This window comes from Panthera onca, chromosome B2 (genome assembly GCF_046562875.1).
Source record: "Panthera onca isolate mPanOnc1 chromosome B2, mPanOnc1 haplotype 2, whole genome shotgun sequence".
Taxonomy (NCBI): Eukaryota; Metazoa; Chordata; class Mammalia; order Carnivora; family Felidae; genus Panthera; species Panthera onca.
The window spans coordinates 116,967,028-116,984,699 of record NC_138343.1 but is presented as its reverse complement, the minus strand read 5'-3'; the positions used below and the strand labels follow the sequence as shown (position 1 = coordinate 116,984,699).

Genomic DNA, 17,672 nt, shown 5'->3' with positions numbered 1-17,672 from the left:
GCTCTTTGGTTGTTGTTCTTGTTGGAGCTGGTAGAAGAATCACAGGCCGCCGGAAAGTTTGAAAACCGAGCTCAGCTCCCGGCTCTGCTATTCAGTAGCTTGTGGTGGTGAGCAACTTGCTTTTCCTTCTGGGCTTCAGTTGTATCACCCATAAAGGGAGGGAGTTAGTGGACTGTGGTTTGAAAGGTGTTACATTTCACAGATAGTACGCGATCTCCCAAAATGGCAGAGAGTGGAGAAGCAATCGGATGGAGTTAATCACTTTTTTTTTTTTTTTTGCAGGCTAAGGATATTAACCCGTAAGGATATGTTCAGTTATCACCATCATTTCAAAGAGGACTAGATTGCTGTAACACTATTTATAAATATGACCAGTTGATGAGAAAAGCATTGTGAAGTGGTGTCAGCCTGCCTCCTGGCACATATGAACCACTGCGTGAGATGACTCCAGTGCTCCCGTGTTACTTTAATTTTTTATTTTTTTCCGTTCTCTTAGTCATACCCCTAATGTGGAGCTTGGAGGTGGACACAGATTATGGTGTCGTTATGGGCTGTCTTCTACCCTCCGAGCTGCCATGAGATCCAGTGGTTGTGGCTCCCGTTGAACAGCTCCTAACCCAACTCTTCTTTCTTGGTGACAGGGATGAACAGTCCTCTAGCCCAGCCAACCGTGGGAAGCACACACCATCTTTCTATCCAGCTGAAAACCTTGATAATGGACTAATTGACCAAAGAGTACTGAAGCAGAGGTGGGGTTGCTAATTTCTAAACATTTTAAAGCCAAATGATAATATTTGTCTTTATATTTTGAGATTTCATCTGTTTAGATGTATTTCGAAAGTGGAAACTTTTCGTTTTGCTGCAAGGGAATCTTTTATCAAGTGATGAAGAGATTTGGTAAAAGGTGACGATGAAAATTTATGATCTTTATATTGAAAAAGTGAAGTTTTGAGATGATACTAAGCATCTTTCAAGTACATGTTGAGGAGAAAGAAGATTTCTCTGTCATAAACTGGGGTGATTGGCAATAGCCACGAAAACAGAATTTATTTAGTGAACCGTGTCCTCTAGCATATGCCTTTTGTGGAGTCTTTGTTTTGGCTCTGAATTTTGTAGTTGTGGTTGTTTTTAATTTTACTGCTCTTGATGGAGACACTGCTTTGGTAAACACTTCCTTTTATTCCTACGTTGGATTTTATGTGGTAGTGTATTTCAATATATGGGCTACGTTGGAACAAAGGGAAACTATAGACCTAGAGAACTAGACCCAGGAATATGAGAGTCAGACATAGTTCTGGGGGCAGTTGCAGGTAAGATGTGGTGCAAAAGTCATGACAGCCTATACAGCATTTCCGGTTCCTGGTCTATGTGGTTCACGCACTAGTCGTGATGCATATGGTTTTCAGCCACCGACCAGCAAATGTTTTCCTTTAAATGTACTGTCATTGAAGGGAGAAGATGTCAACTTGCATAGGAGAATAATTAGGCAATAATCAAGCCGGGGTGTGGCCCTTTATAGTTTTCACAAAACTTTTACATTACTAACTTCTTTAGTCCACAGCAGTCTTGCAGGGTGGTCGTTATTCTCTCTTTTTTGTAAATCAATAAAAAGATTTAGAGAAGTCAAGAGGCTTCTGGAGAGTTTTCCCTAATATGCTATTCTCACCTCAGGCAGGATCTAGGGCCATCAGGACAGGACCTCAGAGGACGAAGGGCTGCAGCCTCAGACCTCAGGTGCCCGGTCCCAGTAATTCCTCAAAGGCAGGAAAAAGCTGCACCTTTGATCAGGAGTGCTTGCAGAATGGGTCTCGGATCTGGGGTGCCCTCTCTGTCCTCTTTCCTTCTTCACTGTCTTCAACCTTGTGTCCCATCCCTGGGCACAGAGACTCCAGCTCCTGAAGATCTCTCAGCATTAGGGCCCATCGCCTCCTGTCTGGGGTGGTGAACAAGAAGGTGGAAGGCAATGACCTAGGTGAGACTTAGTCCCGATGGTCTTCCTATGGTTCAGAAGATGTAAATCCATTTTAAAGGTGGCTTCATTCTCCTTCTTTCTGCTCATGGGTGCTTGTTGATTTCAAGGGCTTTCCTTTGATGTGGCTCTGGGTGTATGGACTAAGCCATGAGTTCTCAACTACTCCTTCCGTTAGCTTTAGCCCCAAAAGCAGCAGCCAGTCCCTTCTATAACTGTTCAGTTGTGAGTAGACAGAAGAGGAGAGATGATTAGACCCAGTAGTGCGACCCTAGTACCACGGTGAATCAGTATCCAAATCTGCACGATGGGAATAATAACAATAATACTTTCTTCATGGTACTTTTGTGAGAACCATCATCTAACCATGGATAAAGCCTGCCAAGTGCTGAGCACTGTGGAAACACATGGGAAATACTCAGTGTAGCACAATCACCGCTCCGGGAGCACTGTTCCAGGTAGTATTGCCACTTGCCATAGGACTTTTCTCTCCCTACTTGCTGCCAGTGGGAGGTGAGGACACAACCTTTTATGGGTTCTGTAGGTCTTTTCTCTTTTTCTAGGCCTTCTCGTGACATTTCATCCTCATAATGGTTCTGTGATACCTGCAGGGCACGATGATTATTGCATTTTTTTCACACGGTTGGTCAAAGGAAAACTTCCTGGGCCTCATGGTAATTCTCATTCTTCATAGAACTCGGCAAGGGGGAGAAAGAAACAGACCTGACTGAGAAATGGAAAGAAATAGGAGGGTTTGGAAACCAGAGCCAATATTCCTAGACCTTTCTCTGTAATCAGTAAGTGTCTCCTAAGCTATGTGACTGCCCCTCACTATCCACAAGCACCTCAGAGTTACATATGTTCAAAAAATGAACTCGTGTCCCCTGCCTTAGTATGTATTTGAGTGCAAGAGACACAAATCCACTCAAACTAACATAAGACAAGGGGAGTTTATTGTAATAAAAACATTTCACAACACACAAAGGCAAAACATGTAAATTCTCTGGGCCTGGAGGAAGCTGTCCTTGTTCTCACGGAGCCATGCGATGGCCATCTCTGTCTCTGTTCTGCTTTCCTTGTCTGCCTCATTCCCTTGCTTCTCCCTAGGAGGGTGGATTTATCCTACTACTCATGGCTGCTCTGCTGTGTGCAGACTGGCTGGCATATGACTACCTTGCCATAGCACTGACTCCACATTAAATTCTCCCTGAAAACAGCTCAGGTTATCCTAGTCAACTGATTCAGTCTTTCAGTGTTGCTTAGTTCGGTATCCAGGGAAGAGAAACTAAGGGGTCCAGCATGGATCAGCTGTCTCCTCTTGGGCAATCAGTTGTGTTGTGGGTAGAGACAGATTAAAGACAATGTACCTAGTTTAAATATTTTCACTCCAGTTCTGCCCTTTATCTAGAGCCGTGCCTGGCATGGCACAGATTTTCTCCCTTCCCACAGCCTATCTCAGACAGGGGCTCCATCATCCAGCTCCATATCAAGGGAGCCACCCTTGATCCCTTCCTCCTGCCCATCTGCCTAGCATGTTATTCATTCAACAGGGGTTGATTAAGGGCTGTTGCATGGCTTTTGTATCAGGCTGTGTTGTTCCCTTCCCTTCCCTACCTGCTCATCTTTGAAGATTCTGCTCAAAATCCCTCTTTTAGAAGAACCTTCCATTTTGTTATTCCAGGCCGGGCAAAGAGCCCTGCATCTGTGTAGTATCCTCTATGTGTCTCTTGCTTGACTTTTAAAAGTAGTTAACGGAACTGGTCGCTTTAAAGTCTTTATTCTCTCATTAGACTGAAAGCACCTTCTGGGCAAAGACCATGCCTTATTTGTCGTTATAAACAGCGCTGGCACAGTCCTTGGCACGCAGAGTCTACGTAGGAGTTTTTAAATTGAACTGAGGGTGTGTATGATCCAGTGAAAGACTGAATGTATCTTCGTGGGGCAAGATAAATGTTTGAATAACGTCAATTTCTTTTGCGATCTCTTGATACAATTCATACTAAATATGCTGACTTTTTCACAGGGTTCAACTCCAGGAGTTTATAAGCCACTTACACATAACAGGCTAGAAAGCTTACATTGTTTGGCTCGAAGGCTTTCGTGAAGCCATGTGCTTTTAAGAGACAGGGAGGGACAGTGGAACAAGTGCCCACTTTGGGCATGCACCTGCTCTAGAATCCTGCCTCCACTTGCTTGCCAGGTGGTCTCGGCACAACAGAGGGTAGGAACATCCACCTGCACGTGTAGTTCGTGAGGTCCAAATGGGATGACATATTCAAGTACCTGGCATCTATTAACACACCGTACAAGGTGGCTGTCATTCTTGTGATATTTTTTCTATGAACACGTGCTTTCCACTCAGATTATTTGCAAACAAGAAGAAAAAGAAGGCTCCAGAGTCAAGCTGTTCACCTGACCTTGGCTAAGTCTCTAATAGAGATGTGTGTGTCCCAGGGAAATACTAGGGTGCGGTGACGTAGTGCAGGTTTTTCTGGTGATAGGTGATACCACGCTCTTGCCTGAATTGCTTAAATGCGCGTCTTTGATGTAAGGAAAGGATTATGAGGATCCATCTTAGATGTGCTCGTGACCCTTTGGAAAGAGTTTTTTTTTTCAATGCCATCCTTTGTTTTTCATTTGTACAGTTTGCTTCCCTTTTAGTACTTAATAAGGCATGAAATCAAATAAAGAGGTAGAGGTTTCTTAAATGTTACTTTAAAAACACTTTGCTTAAATGTTACTTTAAAAACACTTTGCTTAAACTTTAAGCATATGTGTGCAGATGTCTTGCTTCTCCCTTAGGGCATAATTATAAATTAGTCATGGTTTCAAGCGTATTTAAAAATCATCTTAATGATTTTTTCCTTGGTCTACATTTCCTTGGAAATGCTCAGTGATCTTACCCATCTGCCTAAGCTCAGTAAAGCAAATGGCAGTGGGTCCACACTTGATGTGTCGTCCGTCGGCTCTATCATTCAGCTCAGATAAGGACGCCACGGTCATATGTGCCTCTTATCCAGTGAGCAAAAAAAAAAGGAGGTTCAATGAAGCGCACCAAAGGCAACAGGTGATAAATTGTCCCACGTCAGTGGAGCAAGGACCCTTCAGAGGGAAATGCAGGATCGCACCATCTCCCACCACAAGGTATATATAATCTGTACGTAAAGCATCTGTGCTTTCTAAGTATTACATTCTAACTTTAGTCCTTAATTGGAGACTCCCACAGTGCACTGAGACAGTAAATGCTATGAGGAGTCCTATAGACAGAAAACTCATTTCGCTTTGTTTGACCCAGAATTCTTTCTCCGTGCAACATCTGTTAATGTTACAAAAAACACCTTAGGAAATACGGACTTAAAGATTTCTTAGCTAAGCCAGCGTTCATTTCATATGTAAATATCTCTGTGCCAGGTACTTTGTTTAGGCACTGAGGATACAGTAGTGAACAAAGCAGACCAAACCTCCCATCCCACAGTCTAATGGAGAAGAAAAGTAAAAAAAAAAAAAAAAAGTGACACTACATTATAATGTATTTAAGTGCTATGGAGACCAATAATACAAAGGAAAGGGAGGGGTGGATAGAGAGTGAGTGGCGTGAGTGTGTGTGCGTGAGTGTGCGCACGCGTGTATTCAGGAACGTTCTATCTCAGATAGCACTTTCAGGGAAGTCTTTTGACTTTGACCAGGTGATGCTGGAGCAGAGACTCAAATGAAGCGAGGGATGCTGGCTCACTAAGCTAGAACTTGGTGAGTTTCCTTCAGTGGAGGATATCTGTGGGCCCAGCCAAACAAGAACTACAGAATCAGGGGAAATTGGGCTGTCACACTGATAAATAATTCTCCGACTCCTGCGCATTCCCGTTAAATCTAATGTGAAGTCTTTAGAGAGCTAAAGTAAGCTTGAGTTCTAATCTTTTTTCCCTCTTCGTTCAGTCCAAAAGTTACTGAATATACATCATGAGCTAGGTGTTAGGTAGACTGTGGGTGAGGTGGAGGGCAATTTAGTCCTTACGTAGGGGACCTCCGAGTCTAGTCGGCAAGAGATATGGAAGCTAATAACTGCAATATTGGGAAAGGGATGGAGAAGTAGAAATTCACAGGGTACAGAAATAGCACAAAAGAGGGAGAAATAAGACTTCCAGGGAAGTGAGTATGAAAAAGCCCTCTGTGGGGATTTTTGGACGCTGACTAGAAACTTATCTAAAGGAAAATAGGGCAGGAAAGGAAAAGGACATTCAGAGCAAAGCAAACAGCACGCACCAAGATACAAACACCTGAAATCGTATAGGGACTTCTGTGGAGTCGGTAGTTTTGGACAGTGAGAGGTAGCAGTGGAGACAATGGAGTTGGTGGAGATGGTAAGAGGTGCCATTCAAGAGGTAAGGAGGCTCCAGGCTGTGTCCTAAACAGAGCAACTATATATTAGGTTCACCTGCAAGATTTAAGCAAAATATATCAGCGCCCTAGACCACTGCTTCTCAAGCTCTTCTGTACTTGAAAATCACCTGGGCGTTTTGTTAAAATGCAGATTCTGATTTAATAGGTCAGGAGTGGGGCCTGAGAGTCAGCATTTCCAATAAGTTTCCAGGGAATGCCAGTGCGAAGAGCCACTCTTGAGTAGCAAAGCACTAGACCAACAAGAATTTCTGGTGACGATTTGGGGCGCCTACGTGGCTCAGTAGGCTAAGCGTCTGACTCTTAGTTTCAGCTTAGGTCATCATTTTACAGTTGGTGAGTTCAAGCCCCATTTGGGCTTCATGCTGACAGCACAGAGTCTGCTTGGGATTCTCTCTCTCCTTGGTCTCTGCCCTTCCCCTGCTTGCTCTGTCTCTCTCTAAAAAAAGAAAAAAAAAGAAGAATTTCTGGTGATGTACAATAGGCTAAATGTTTGTGCCCCCCCACATTTCATATGCTGAAACTCCAATCCCAATGTGATAGTATTTGGAAGTGGGGCTTTGGGAGGCAGTTAGGTCATGAAGGTGAATTCCATCTCGTAGATGGGATTAGTGCTCTTGTAAGAAGAGGCCAGAGAACTTGCTGGCTCTCCTTCCATCATGTGAGGACAAGACAAGAAGACTGCTTTCTGTAAACCAGGAAAAGGGAAATCACCAAGAACCGAGCTGTGCCAGCACCCTGATTTCACACTTCCAGCCTCCTGAGCTGGGAGACATAAATGTTTGTTGTTCAAGCCGCCCAGTCTAATTTGTGACAGCAGCCCAAACAAAGACAGGGTGGGACCTGTGCATCAGTATTTTTTAAAGTTACACACACAATTCTAATATATAATGAGAATTGAAAACTAGTGCTATGGATTACAGGGGTGCTTCATCATGTATTGAGGTAGTGATATAGAGAAGGGACTGGAGAAGCATGAAAGAAGGAAGATGCTAGGGTGAAGTTTAAGCAAGAGATGGTGAAGGTCCAAACTAAGACAGTGGTAATAGAGAAAATGATATTTAAATAGAAAATCAAGAGGACTTGATTAATTAATGCAGGTGGAGGGAAGAGTCTTGCTAGGTGGTAAGTTTTTCCTTGTATTTCAGAGCCTGAAATAATGGTGATGCCATATCCAAATTATGGCAGAATTGCATTGTGAAGGAGATACTTACCAGTTTATTCAATAGAATTCAATGGAGTGAAGAAAAATAGATAAGTCCAGAGCTGCTTCTTACTACTTTACATATTAACATTACATGGAAGTACACACCTGATGGGAGTGAGCCTGAACGCCAGTTCAATAACACAGCCTGTCAAAGAGAGGGACTCACTATCTTTGTTCAGAATTGTCTACATTCCTCAGTGAGCCACCGAATGCCCTGAACTACTGTGACAGTGACAAATCAGGTTACCTGAATCCTTACAAATGTAAAACTGCGATCTTTATGAAGCTCCCATAGTAGAGGAATTGGTCAACCCCAGACTAGATGAGCAGGTGAACAGGGCTGCTGGGAGAAGACCAAGTCACTAAAGGTCTTGCCCAAGAGGCACACGAAACAAGCACTCTGATCAGATTTGAGGAGTGAAATTTGCACACTACTCTGCACACCGCCCCCCCCCCCCACCCCAAAAAAAGATGCTCTAAGGACATGACATATATTGTTCTCTGGGAGGTCCGGATCCAAAGGTCTAGTCGTATGAAGGTGGATTTTTTAAAAAGCTGCCCTGGATCCACTCAATCCTAAGTGATCATATTTTGACACTTCTAAACTACAAAATAGTAGTACTGAACCATTTTGCAACAACTAAGTAGGTAATGTCTCATTAATTTTGCTTATGTATGAAAGAGGAACAAAAATGAAAACGGGACTCATGCATGATAGTTCTGAGACCTATTTATGGTTTTCGTGACTATCATGCTAGTAAGCATAAATATTGAAAGTATAAGCTAGAAGTTCCTGGATTTTTGTAGGGCTGCCAATACCAAGAGGAATTGGATAATAGGAAGACATAAACTAATTATTTATATTGGCTTCTTTTTGTGATTAGTCAAGGCCCCAAAGGCTCCTGGGTCTTTGACACTCACACTGGCAGCCAAAGACAGGGAGAATTTGAGAGGAGTGTGTCTACACTACAGCACATGGCTGATGCCATTCACATCTCTACCCCCTTTTTGTATCTGAGTATGTGTTCACACATGCACTTCAGAAACTAAATTCTTCTGGAAGACTCACGGATTAAATGGCAGACGTGAAAGCCCGCCACTATAACACATAAATTAAAAGCAAACATCAAAATGCTGAGAGTGTGGAGCAAGCTTTTTCTGAATTAGTGGTAGGTACCATCAGTTCCGGCAACAAAAGAACATTTCCGTCACAGTCCATGTATGTCTTGCAGTGACACTGTTCACTGTTTTCAGAGGTGGCGTCTCACTTTGCTCATTGGCATGTGCCTCTTTAGAGAGTTTTGCCAAACTTTTTGTTCATCTTGTGTTCTTAGCAGGGGAAAGTCTTGCCTAGGTAAAGTAAAGTGGGCAATTGCCAGAGTACTGGCATAGAACACAGAGCAATATTTCTGTTTAACTTGTAGTTAGGTCAAATTTGATCACTATTTTGAAGATATATATTGTAACATCCTTTTCTTTTCTAGGCTAAAGTGATAGCAGTTTCTTTAAACAGATATCTAAGCTGCTATAGCTTCCTCCCTCTTCTTCTATGTTCCAAAAACATTTAAGCTTTTAGATGTTGCTGTGGTTACATGCATTTAGTTTCAGAGTTGATCATGTAACACAGGGCTTGCCAATCTATACCATTCTCAGTGGATAAAGTCTGTAAGTTTGGGTGAGGAGAAGAAGAAAATGAAAATGAGATCTCAAAATAAAATGGTTTGTGGGACACAATCTTTCAGTCCAGTCCCTGGAAAGCATTGCAATTGTCACAACTTTCTCTTCCCATGATGGCAGTACTACCCCTGTGCTACTTCAGATGTGAAGACCAAGCCCTTTGGCCTGAATGGCCATTCTTCACAGCCACGTGATCCAGTTGTCCTTGGTTCTTTTTTCTGGAGGACCAGAAAGCTATACTATTTTATAAAATTGGAAAAGCATCACAGTCCCTGAAGTAGTAGATTATCTCTAAATAGATGCTCCTGGAGAAAGGTGCCATTTGTTCTCTGAAGTTTAAGATAGCAGGGATGATACATGAAATGACTATGGCTCCAAAAGTCAACCAGGATTCAGATGAGTGTGATGGGAAGTCTGCCCCTGGTTCTGTAGCGAACCCACATGGGATGCAGCTGAAGCTTGGTGAGACACTGAGAAAGTTCCTTTTTGGGAGGCTTACCTGGGGGGTGGGGGAGGAGAGGACATTGATCATTTTGCAATTCTCCCCAGCCAGTCTAATTCTTGGATACCTTTTGTGCATACAGAAGACTCCACTCCAATCCCAGATCTGCCTCTCTAGCATTTGGGTCCCACTGGTTTGCATATCTCAAACATAAGGACTTAGTGATGTGGCACTTCTTTTTGCTGGCACATTGGCTTGATGCCTTGCTAGTCAATGGTTCCTTTGAGGTAGGGGGGCTGTTTTTAATATAACAGAACTCTCCTTCTGGAAAGATGGCGATTTTATGTGTGAAAACAAAAATGTATGGAACTAAAGACCGTCTTTATCTGTCATAGAATATTACATTTAATATTTTGTATCTCTTTCAAACGTTCCTAAATCTTTTACATTTTTGTTACAAACTGTTCCACTCAGCAAATTCATAGGGAAATCAAAACAGATGAGGAGGCAAGACTTAGTTGAGTACCCATGGGGCCAACATTGGACGAGGCCATGTGGGGGATTCAGATAAGGGAGACCACCTGAGAGCCAGGAGAATGGAGGAGAGTTCACCAGAAGTGCTTAAGATGAGCCTAGGAGTATGAGGAAAGCTTAGGGATTTCTGGGTGAGAGAAGCAACTACTGATACATGTATAAGGTGTTCTGAAAATATAGAAGGCTTGATTTTTGGCTGGATCTGAGAATTCACATTGGATAATAGCTGATAATAAGATAGCACAAAATTGGACCATGTTATGAATTGTCCTAAGTATTAAGTATGATGAATTCAAATTTGGGATGTTAAGAAGTTACACACCATGAATTTTGCTTTTGTTTATAGAATCTAAAAACCTTATCACCTGCTTTATTTGTGGAGATAAGTAAAGGGAGAATGGAAAATTTCTTTAAAAATGAGAGTCCACTAAATTGGAAGCAAAAGCTTTGGACTCTTGAGATGTTTTAATTCACAAAGAAATGCTGACACTTTTTGGTCTGGAGGTTCAAGAGTTTACAGTCTCCCTAAAGCAAGAGTGTCTGCTTTCATGGGGATAAAATAGCTGCCAACACTCAATGGCTGTAAATGGGGTTTTTATTGCAGGGAATAGTTCCAGGTTTTTCCTTCCAAACATACATTTTTTACATTCAAATATGTTAATAAATCATAGTTATTTTCCTCTTCTTGGAGAGTGCCAGGAACCCACAGGGCTGATAATTTAAGAATAGGCCCGGCTCAGGCTGCCCTTAGAAATAGGACTATTCTCAGCAAGACCAGATACTGGAGATGCTCTTGGTCGAAGAGATAAACACAGCACATTGGGTCCCTGATGGCCTATCTACCGTGTTCAATGCATAGTGCATGATGGCTAGGGACAGGAGAATCCTGAATCACCCGTGTCACTTAACATGTGGGTTACCTTGTAAGGAAAAAGGAAGATTATCATGCCTATAACAACTGGGAAAAGGGTGAAGTTCACATGATGAATCACAAAAGGCAAAACATCTAGTACAGTCAGGTATCACAGGCAAAGTTTCAGCTTTCCCATACACTTGGTCTTTAAACTATGGGACTTGTAGATTTGCACTGAAACTTCCACAGTGGCTTCTGTCTAATCCCAGCAATCTTTCAATACCTGAGGTTTTTTTAAATTCCTTAACACATTGGGAATAGTCCCTAGAAATGTTAGATTCTTGAGTGTTTGGACTGCATGTGGCTTATACGTGATGTGCAGTTATCAGATCACATCACATGATGTACAGTTATCAGATCACGTAAACCCAGAGACAGCTGAGCTCCTCTGTAGATTCCAGTCATAGCAACAAAGACAGGTAACCAGTGAGTGTTTCTTCAGAATAAACTGCTCCAAAAGATAACAGTTGAAGTGGTAGCCCAAGTGTTCATCAAATTAAGGCAAAATTTGTTATATGATTAGGACAAACGTAGGAGGCCAGCAACAGTCCACTGTCCATGCAATATGTTTCTTGTCCAGCTCTGTTTTGTGTTTATACATCTTGTTTGTCTTCTCTCTAGAGACAGTAGTCCTGGGTATCCGCTTTATTATCATGGCAGGGCAACTGAGTCCTAGGAAGGGCTTCTCCATAGGAACCCAGGAGCCTGGCAAGCTACAGAGAGATGTTACTTTTGAATAGCCTCATTGACAGCTTTCTTAAGGTGTCCTGACCTCAGATAGACAGGTATGAATTGGTATAGTTTGATATGGTCATTCAATCAGACCAGGATCCAGGGGCCTAGAACTTGAGTTGCTTCTTTTTCTTGGGCATAGTTACCGTGTCAATCAAGACTGGTTTAATGTACTGGGTACCTGGGTTATGTCTTGGGTCAAAGAGCACTTGGAAGTCATTAGCCAGCTCTTTCTGGCTCTTCTATAGATTGACATGACGATATCAATGTTTATGTAAAATTAGATAGAAGGTCAAAAGGAGAATGTTTTATGACTATCTAAGGGGATAAAATATGGCAACATGGAATTTAAAAAGTGAACTATTACCGTATTTTTTTTCAATCTATTTTCTCCTTATGTTTTTTGGACTGGATTATTTCTACTGTTCTGCCTTCAAGCTCACTCTATATAGGGAGTATATAATATATAACCTCCGTTCTACTGTTAATCCTAGCTAGTACATTTTTTTTATTTCAAATTTTGTAATTTCCTCTTCTAAAATTTCTGTTTGGTTCTTTTTAATAATTTCTATTTCACTGCTAAAATGTCCTACTATTTAAATCATTCAAGCACATTTTCCTCTAAGTCATTGAACATTGTTATGCTAGCTATTTTAAGGTCCTCATCAACATCTGGATTATCTCAACATCATACTCTGTTAATTGCATTTACTCTTGAAAATGAGTCACACTTTTCTGGGACTTTGTTTATGTCACATAATTTTGGATTATATCCTAGACATTGTGAATGTTACAGTGTGGAGACTCTTGATTCTGGCTTATTCACCTGAAGAGTGTTGATTGTTGGTTAGTTTGTTTTAGCAAAACAACAAAATTTGTTGGGCTCACATTTAAAACTGTCTCTTGGGGATCGGCTCAAATCCAAGTTTAGTTCTCTTATTTGCAATGGAGCTATGCACATGTGTGGTTCCAGATCAGCCAGAGATTTGGACCGTTTAGACACAGAATTTGTAGTTCCCTCTCATTAGATGTTTCCTTTCTGAGACTCTCCTCTCCCTTTCCAGAGATGAGGTTGCCCAAACTCTGCCCACTAATTCAGCAGTCCAGAAAGATGGTGGGTTTGCTCTTAGAGTTTTAGCAGCACTGCCTGAGGCCTGCCTTCAGGCCAAAAGTCATAAAAAGGAAATTCATTCCATGTCTTCTTTTTTTTTCCAAGTGTAGACTCCTCTTCAGAATCTGCCTGTTTTTTTTTTTTACTTGCCAGTGTTTTCAATTCATTTTTGTTTGCTTGTTTATTTGCTTTTGTATTTTGTCTAGTGCTAATAGTTATTATTCGAGGGATAGCCGGTTCAGTGTGAGCTAATTAGGCCATTCCAGAAGCAGAACTCTGCTGGTCAATTGCTGAAGTAGCCCACATTTGAATGCCTGGGTAAATGTAGTAACATGAACAATGGAGAGAAGTAGGCAAATACAAGAGATAAGATATAGGGAAATTTTCATGATACCCAGATGTAAAGAATTAAGATGAAAAAGACAGTGAAGTGTTAAGTCTGAGCTGCTAAGAGAAAGTGATACAATGAAAGAAACATGGAAATTGGAATGGTGTCTTAGCTCAGCTGCCATAATTAAATAGACTGGGTGGTTTAAAAACCAAATTTGTTTCTTACATTCTGGAGGCTGGAAAGTCCAAGATCAAGGTGTCAGCCAATTTCTGGTGAGAGCTGTCTTCCCGGCTTGCAAATGGCCAATATGATGGAGAAAGAGAGTGTGCTCCCTGATGTCTCTTCTTATAAGAATACTAATCCTATATAACAGGGGCTCATTTAACCTTAATTATTTCTATAAAAGTCCTCTCACCACAGCGTCATTGGGAATTAGGGCTTCAATTGTATGAATGTTGGTGGGAGAGACACAATTCAGTCTACAGTAAATGGAAAACTGGTTTTGAAATGAAAAGATTATAAATCATTTTGGACATGTTGAGTATGAAATGAATAATGTACAAGTTGCTGGAGGTGGAGGGCAAAGCATGGAAGAGATTATTGAGTTCTTGGAGAAACGGGAAGAGGGGAAGCAAGTAAAATAGCATATAGGAAAATGAGAACGAAAACAGGACTGTGAAAAAGTGGTCAATTATACTACATGTGGTTAGAAAGATCTTGAAAAAGCCATTGCCTGAAGGTCCTGAATTTGTAAATTAGGAAATCATTATCAATTTTCAAGGAGGCAGTCTTAATAAAGAGATTGGGAGGAGGTTAATGTGCAAGAGATTAAGGAAAGGCATGATGGGAGTGATATGAGGGACATATTGGGAGCATAAATGGTGAGTTGGATTACCAGGGTAGCAAATGCAGTGAGGAACCGCTGAAAGGTTAGATATATTGTTGAGACCAAAGTGAATTCAGCCCTGCTCAGATAACCACTCCTTTCAGTTGACCACATTCATCCTCCCATCAAAGTCGTTGTGCATTAACTCTACTAAGCAAAATTATATATATTGGAGATAAAAGAAATGGTCCCTGTCCCCGGATAACACATACGCCTTTTTTGCTCACTTCCAAGGCTCAGTCTCTGTCTTCTGTGCATTGAAATTTTTCCTTAGAGAGCTGGAGCTCAACTTGACCTGTTCTTAATACAGCTATCTTCCTTCCCATAGGTGAGCCCCCTACTGTCTGCAAAATTAGATGATTTTTCACCCCAAAGTTAAACAACATTTCAAAACCAATGAACTTTCTTTCATGAGAACCTCATTTCATAATTTTTTAAAATTAATGCATATTGCAGTGATGATATTGCCATTTATCAAATGTGTCGACTTAATTGGAAGTTTTTTTATTACAAAATAAACTCTACATATAAACTCTTGGGGCGCCTGGGTGGCGCAGTCGGTTAAGCGTCCGACTTCAGCCAGGTCACGATCTCGCGGTCCGTGAGTTCGAGCCCCGCGTCAGGCTCTGGGCTGATGGCTCGGAGCCTGGAGCCTGTTTCCGATTCTGTGTCTCCCTCTCTCTCTGCCCCTCCCCCGTTCATGCTCTGTCTCTCTCTGTCCCAAAAATAAATAAAAAACGTTGAAAAAAAAAAAAATTTTAAACTCTTTAGTGCAATAGACTTTGATTCACTTAGACTGGGATCAATCCTAGCCACTAACATTGTCTTAAAAGTCTTATAAGCTTTTCAGTTGATTTTATTGCATACCCAGGATTGAGATCCGTTGGATCAGAGGTCTTTTGTTTTGTGGTGTTTTGTTGACAAGCCCTAGCACTGAGGTGGGGATAGAAGTATTAGTGTCCGCTCAGTTTGGGATTGCTTTCTGCTCTTTGCACTTGCTTTAGGGTGACTTCCACCGGTATTCTGCTCAACTCTGCCTCAATAAAGATATTACGAATAATCTTAACCTCACAGTAAAGATTTTTTTTTTTTTGGTTCAATGAAAATATCATTTTATGAATGGGAAACGATTGTGCCGTTATCTGCTTCTAAATTAAAGTGTGTTTTTCTTTTTTCTTTTTATTTTATAAAAATGTTTATTTACTTAATTTGAGAGAGAGAGACACACACTTGCGCACTCACACACAAGTGAGGGAGGGGCAGAGACAGGGAGAGAGAGTGTCTGGGCTGACGCTATCAGCCCAGAGCCCAACTCAGAGCTCAATCCCATGAACCACAGGATCATGACCTGAGCCGAAACCAAGAGTCAGACGCTTAACCGACTGAGCCACCCGGGTGCCCCTAGAGTGTATTTTAAATTTCTGATGAGTCCCTTTACTTGTGTAATACTTGTCTGGATTTGTATTAGATCGCATAACTTGTGTTCCCCTCACTTCCAGAATACCTTGTTAAATCGCTTCAATGTAAAGAAAACAAAATGATGCCTCTGATTTTGCCTAAGAATGCTATTAAAAGCAAGATGGAATACCTAGCTTTGGTAGAGCTTGCATATACCTAGCGACAATTAGGGCATTTGACAAAAATAATACCGTGGTATATAGTCCCTACCCTTATTTTGAAGAAAAGAGACATATAGAAAAAAATATATAGAACAAGAAGGTAAAAATTGTAGCAAGCCTTATCTGCTAGCATTGGAATCCTGAAGCTACCCTCTGATGCAGTACTAAACAAGAGATCGCAACCTGAAAAGCCCAAAGATGTCATGCAGCTACTTTAGCTACCAGAAACTCCTGAGGCAAAGGAGATAGAATGTACTGAAACCAAGTTTAACACCTGCACAGTTACAGCACCTTTTAAAAACTTAGGTAAGGCACAAAATACAGCAAACAAAACTTGCCTTACTTTACACTCTTGGTCTGAGTGGGTAAGGGAGAGATCATGGGAAAAAGAAACAAGTTGTTACAATAGGAAAGGAAATCAGGATTATAGAAGAGTAATTGGCATACCATAGACACCCCCCCTCCACTCCCCCAGTTACTTTTGGTTAAATGATTGAATGAAATGAGAGAAAAACATACTGGAAATAGTTTGGGCTGAAGCACAAATGTCATCTGGGATTTGCCTGGTGCTGCGTTGGATCAAGTATTAAATTATCCATGTGCTTATTTCTGCCAGGACATATTTTCACCACTGATACAGGACTGCCAAAGAGGGGAAACAAGGAGAGAGCTTATCATGAAAAGAGAGGAGAGTGCTTTCTCCTCTTTTCTTTATCCTCCATGCTTCATTATAGCTCATGCACTTTTATAATATATGACCTCACATTCTAAAGGAAGCCCGGCCTTTCAAAACTCATCAGAAGTTTGTTTGGACTGCTAAGGATTCCATGGGCGTGCCAGAAAATAAATCTACTTAGGCTGATTCAGGAAATCCTTCTGTTCTTTGTCTTCTACTTGGCTCGCCTCTCCTACTTCACTTCCATCCCAAAGCAAGCCTGTTGCCCCTGATAAGTTGTGTGGAAATTTTCCTATAGATTCTTCTTTTTACACACTTAATGTTCAGTTACTGACTTTAGGGTTTTCAAGTGGTTCTCATATTTAATTCTATAAATAACTTTATTGGAGCATCGTTTACATAACATGAAGTTCATCTATTTAAAATATACAGCTCAGTTAACTCTAGCACATTTGTACAGGTGCACAGTCATTGTCACAGTCCATTTTGGAACACTTCCATCCCCCTGAGTAACTCCCCTTGCACCCCTCTGCCGTCAGTCCCCACTCCAACCTGCAGCCCCCGGTAAACACTGATGAGCTTGATTTGGTTTCTGTAGCTATAGTTTTCTGTAGCCTTTTGTAAAAACTTCATCTGAATGTAAGTATCTGACATGTACTTTTAATTCAGAAACTACGCTTACCTTATTAGAATAGCCAAAGACTGGGGTGCCTCAGCCAACTCTTGATTTTGGCTCAGGTCATAATCCCAAGGTTGTGGGACTGAGTCCCTGTCGGGCTCTGTGCTGAGTGTGGAGCCTGCTTAGATTCTCTCTCTCTCTCTCTCTCTCTCTCTCTCCTCTACCCCTTTCATCAGCTCACTCTTCCTCTCTCTAAAAAGAAAAAAATAAATAAAATTAAATTAAAAAATAAAAATAGATTTAAAAAGTAGCCAAAGACCAACTAAATTAAGTGGATCCTGTATTTCACTACAAACAGTAACAGAATAAATTAATTAGAAGAACTTTCTTAATCAGGCACCAAGACTTTATTTGTGTGCCTCTTGCTTTGCTGAGTTGCAGCTTACTCTCTTTTAGTTGGTATCTTGTTCAATTTTGAGCTATGCATCACATATCTTCAAGATATGTGGTTCAATCTTCTTTCCAGCTTTAGGCTTTATTCCACAGTCTATTTTATTAAGA

General features: G+C 41.3%; 1 protein-coding gene across 2 annotated transcripts in view; it reads left to right on the top strand.

Moving 5' to 3' along the window:
- Window positions 1-17,672, top strand: part of SAMD3 (sterile alpha motif domain containing 3) — a 56,787-nt gene that overhangs the window by 4,011 nt on the left and 35,104 nt on the right. Inside the window, exon 4 of one of the 2 annotated variants that reach the window (XM_060616632.3) lies at window positions 642-749. The exons of the other annotated variant lie outside the window; for it this stretch is intronic. Coding sequence (XP_060472615.3) covers window positions 642-749 — 108 coding nt within the window. The remainder of the gene's footprint in view (window positions 1-641; window positions 750-17,672) is intronic. 2 annotated transcript variants of the gene reach the window in all.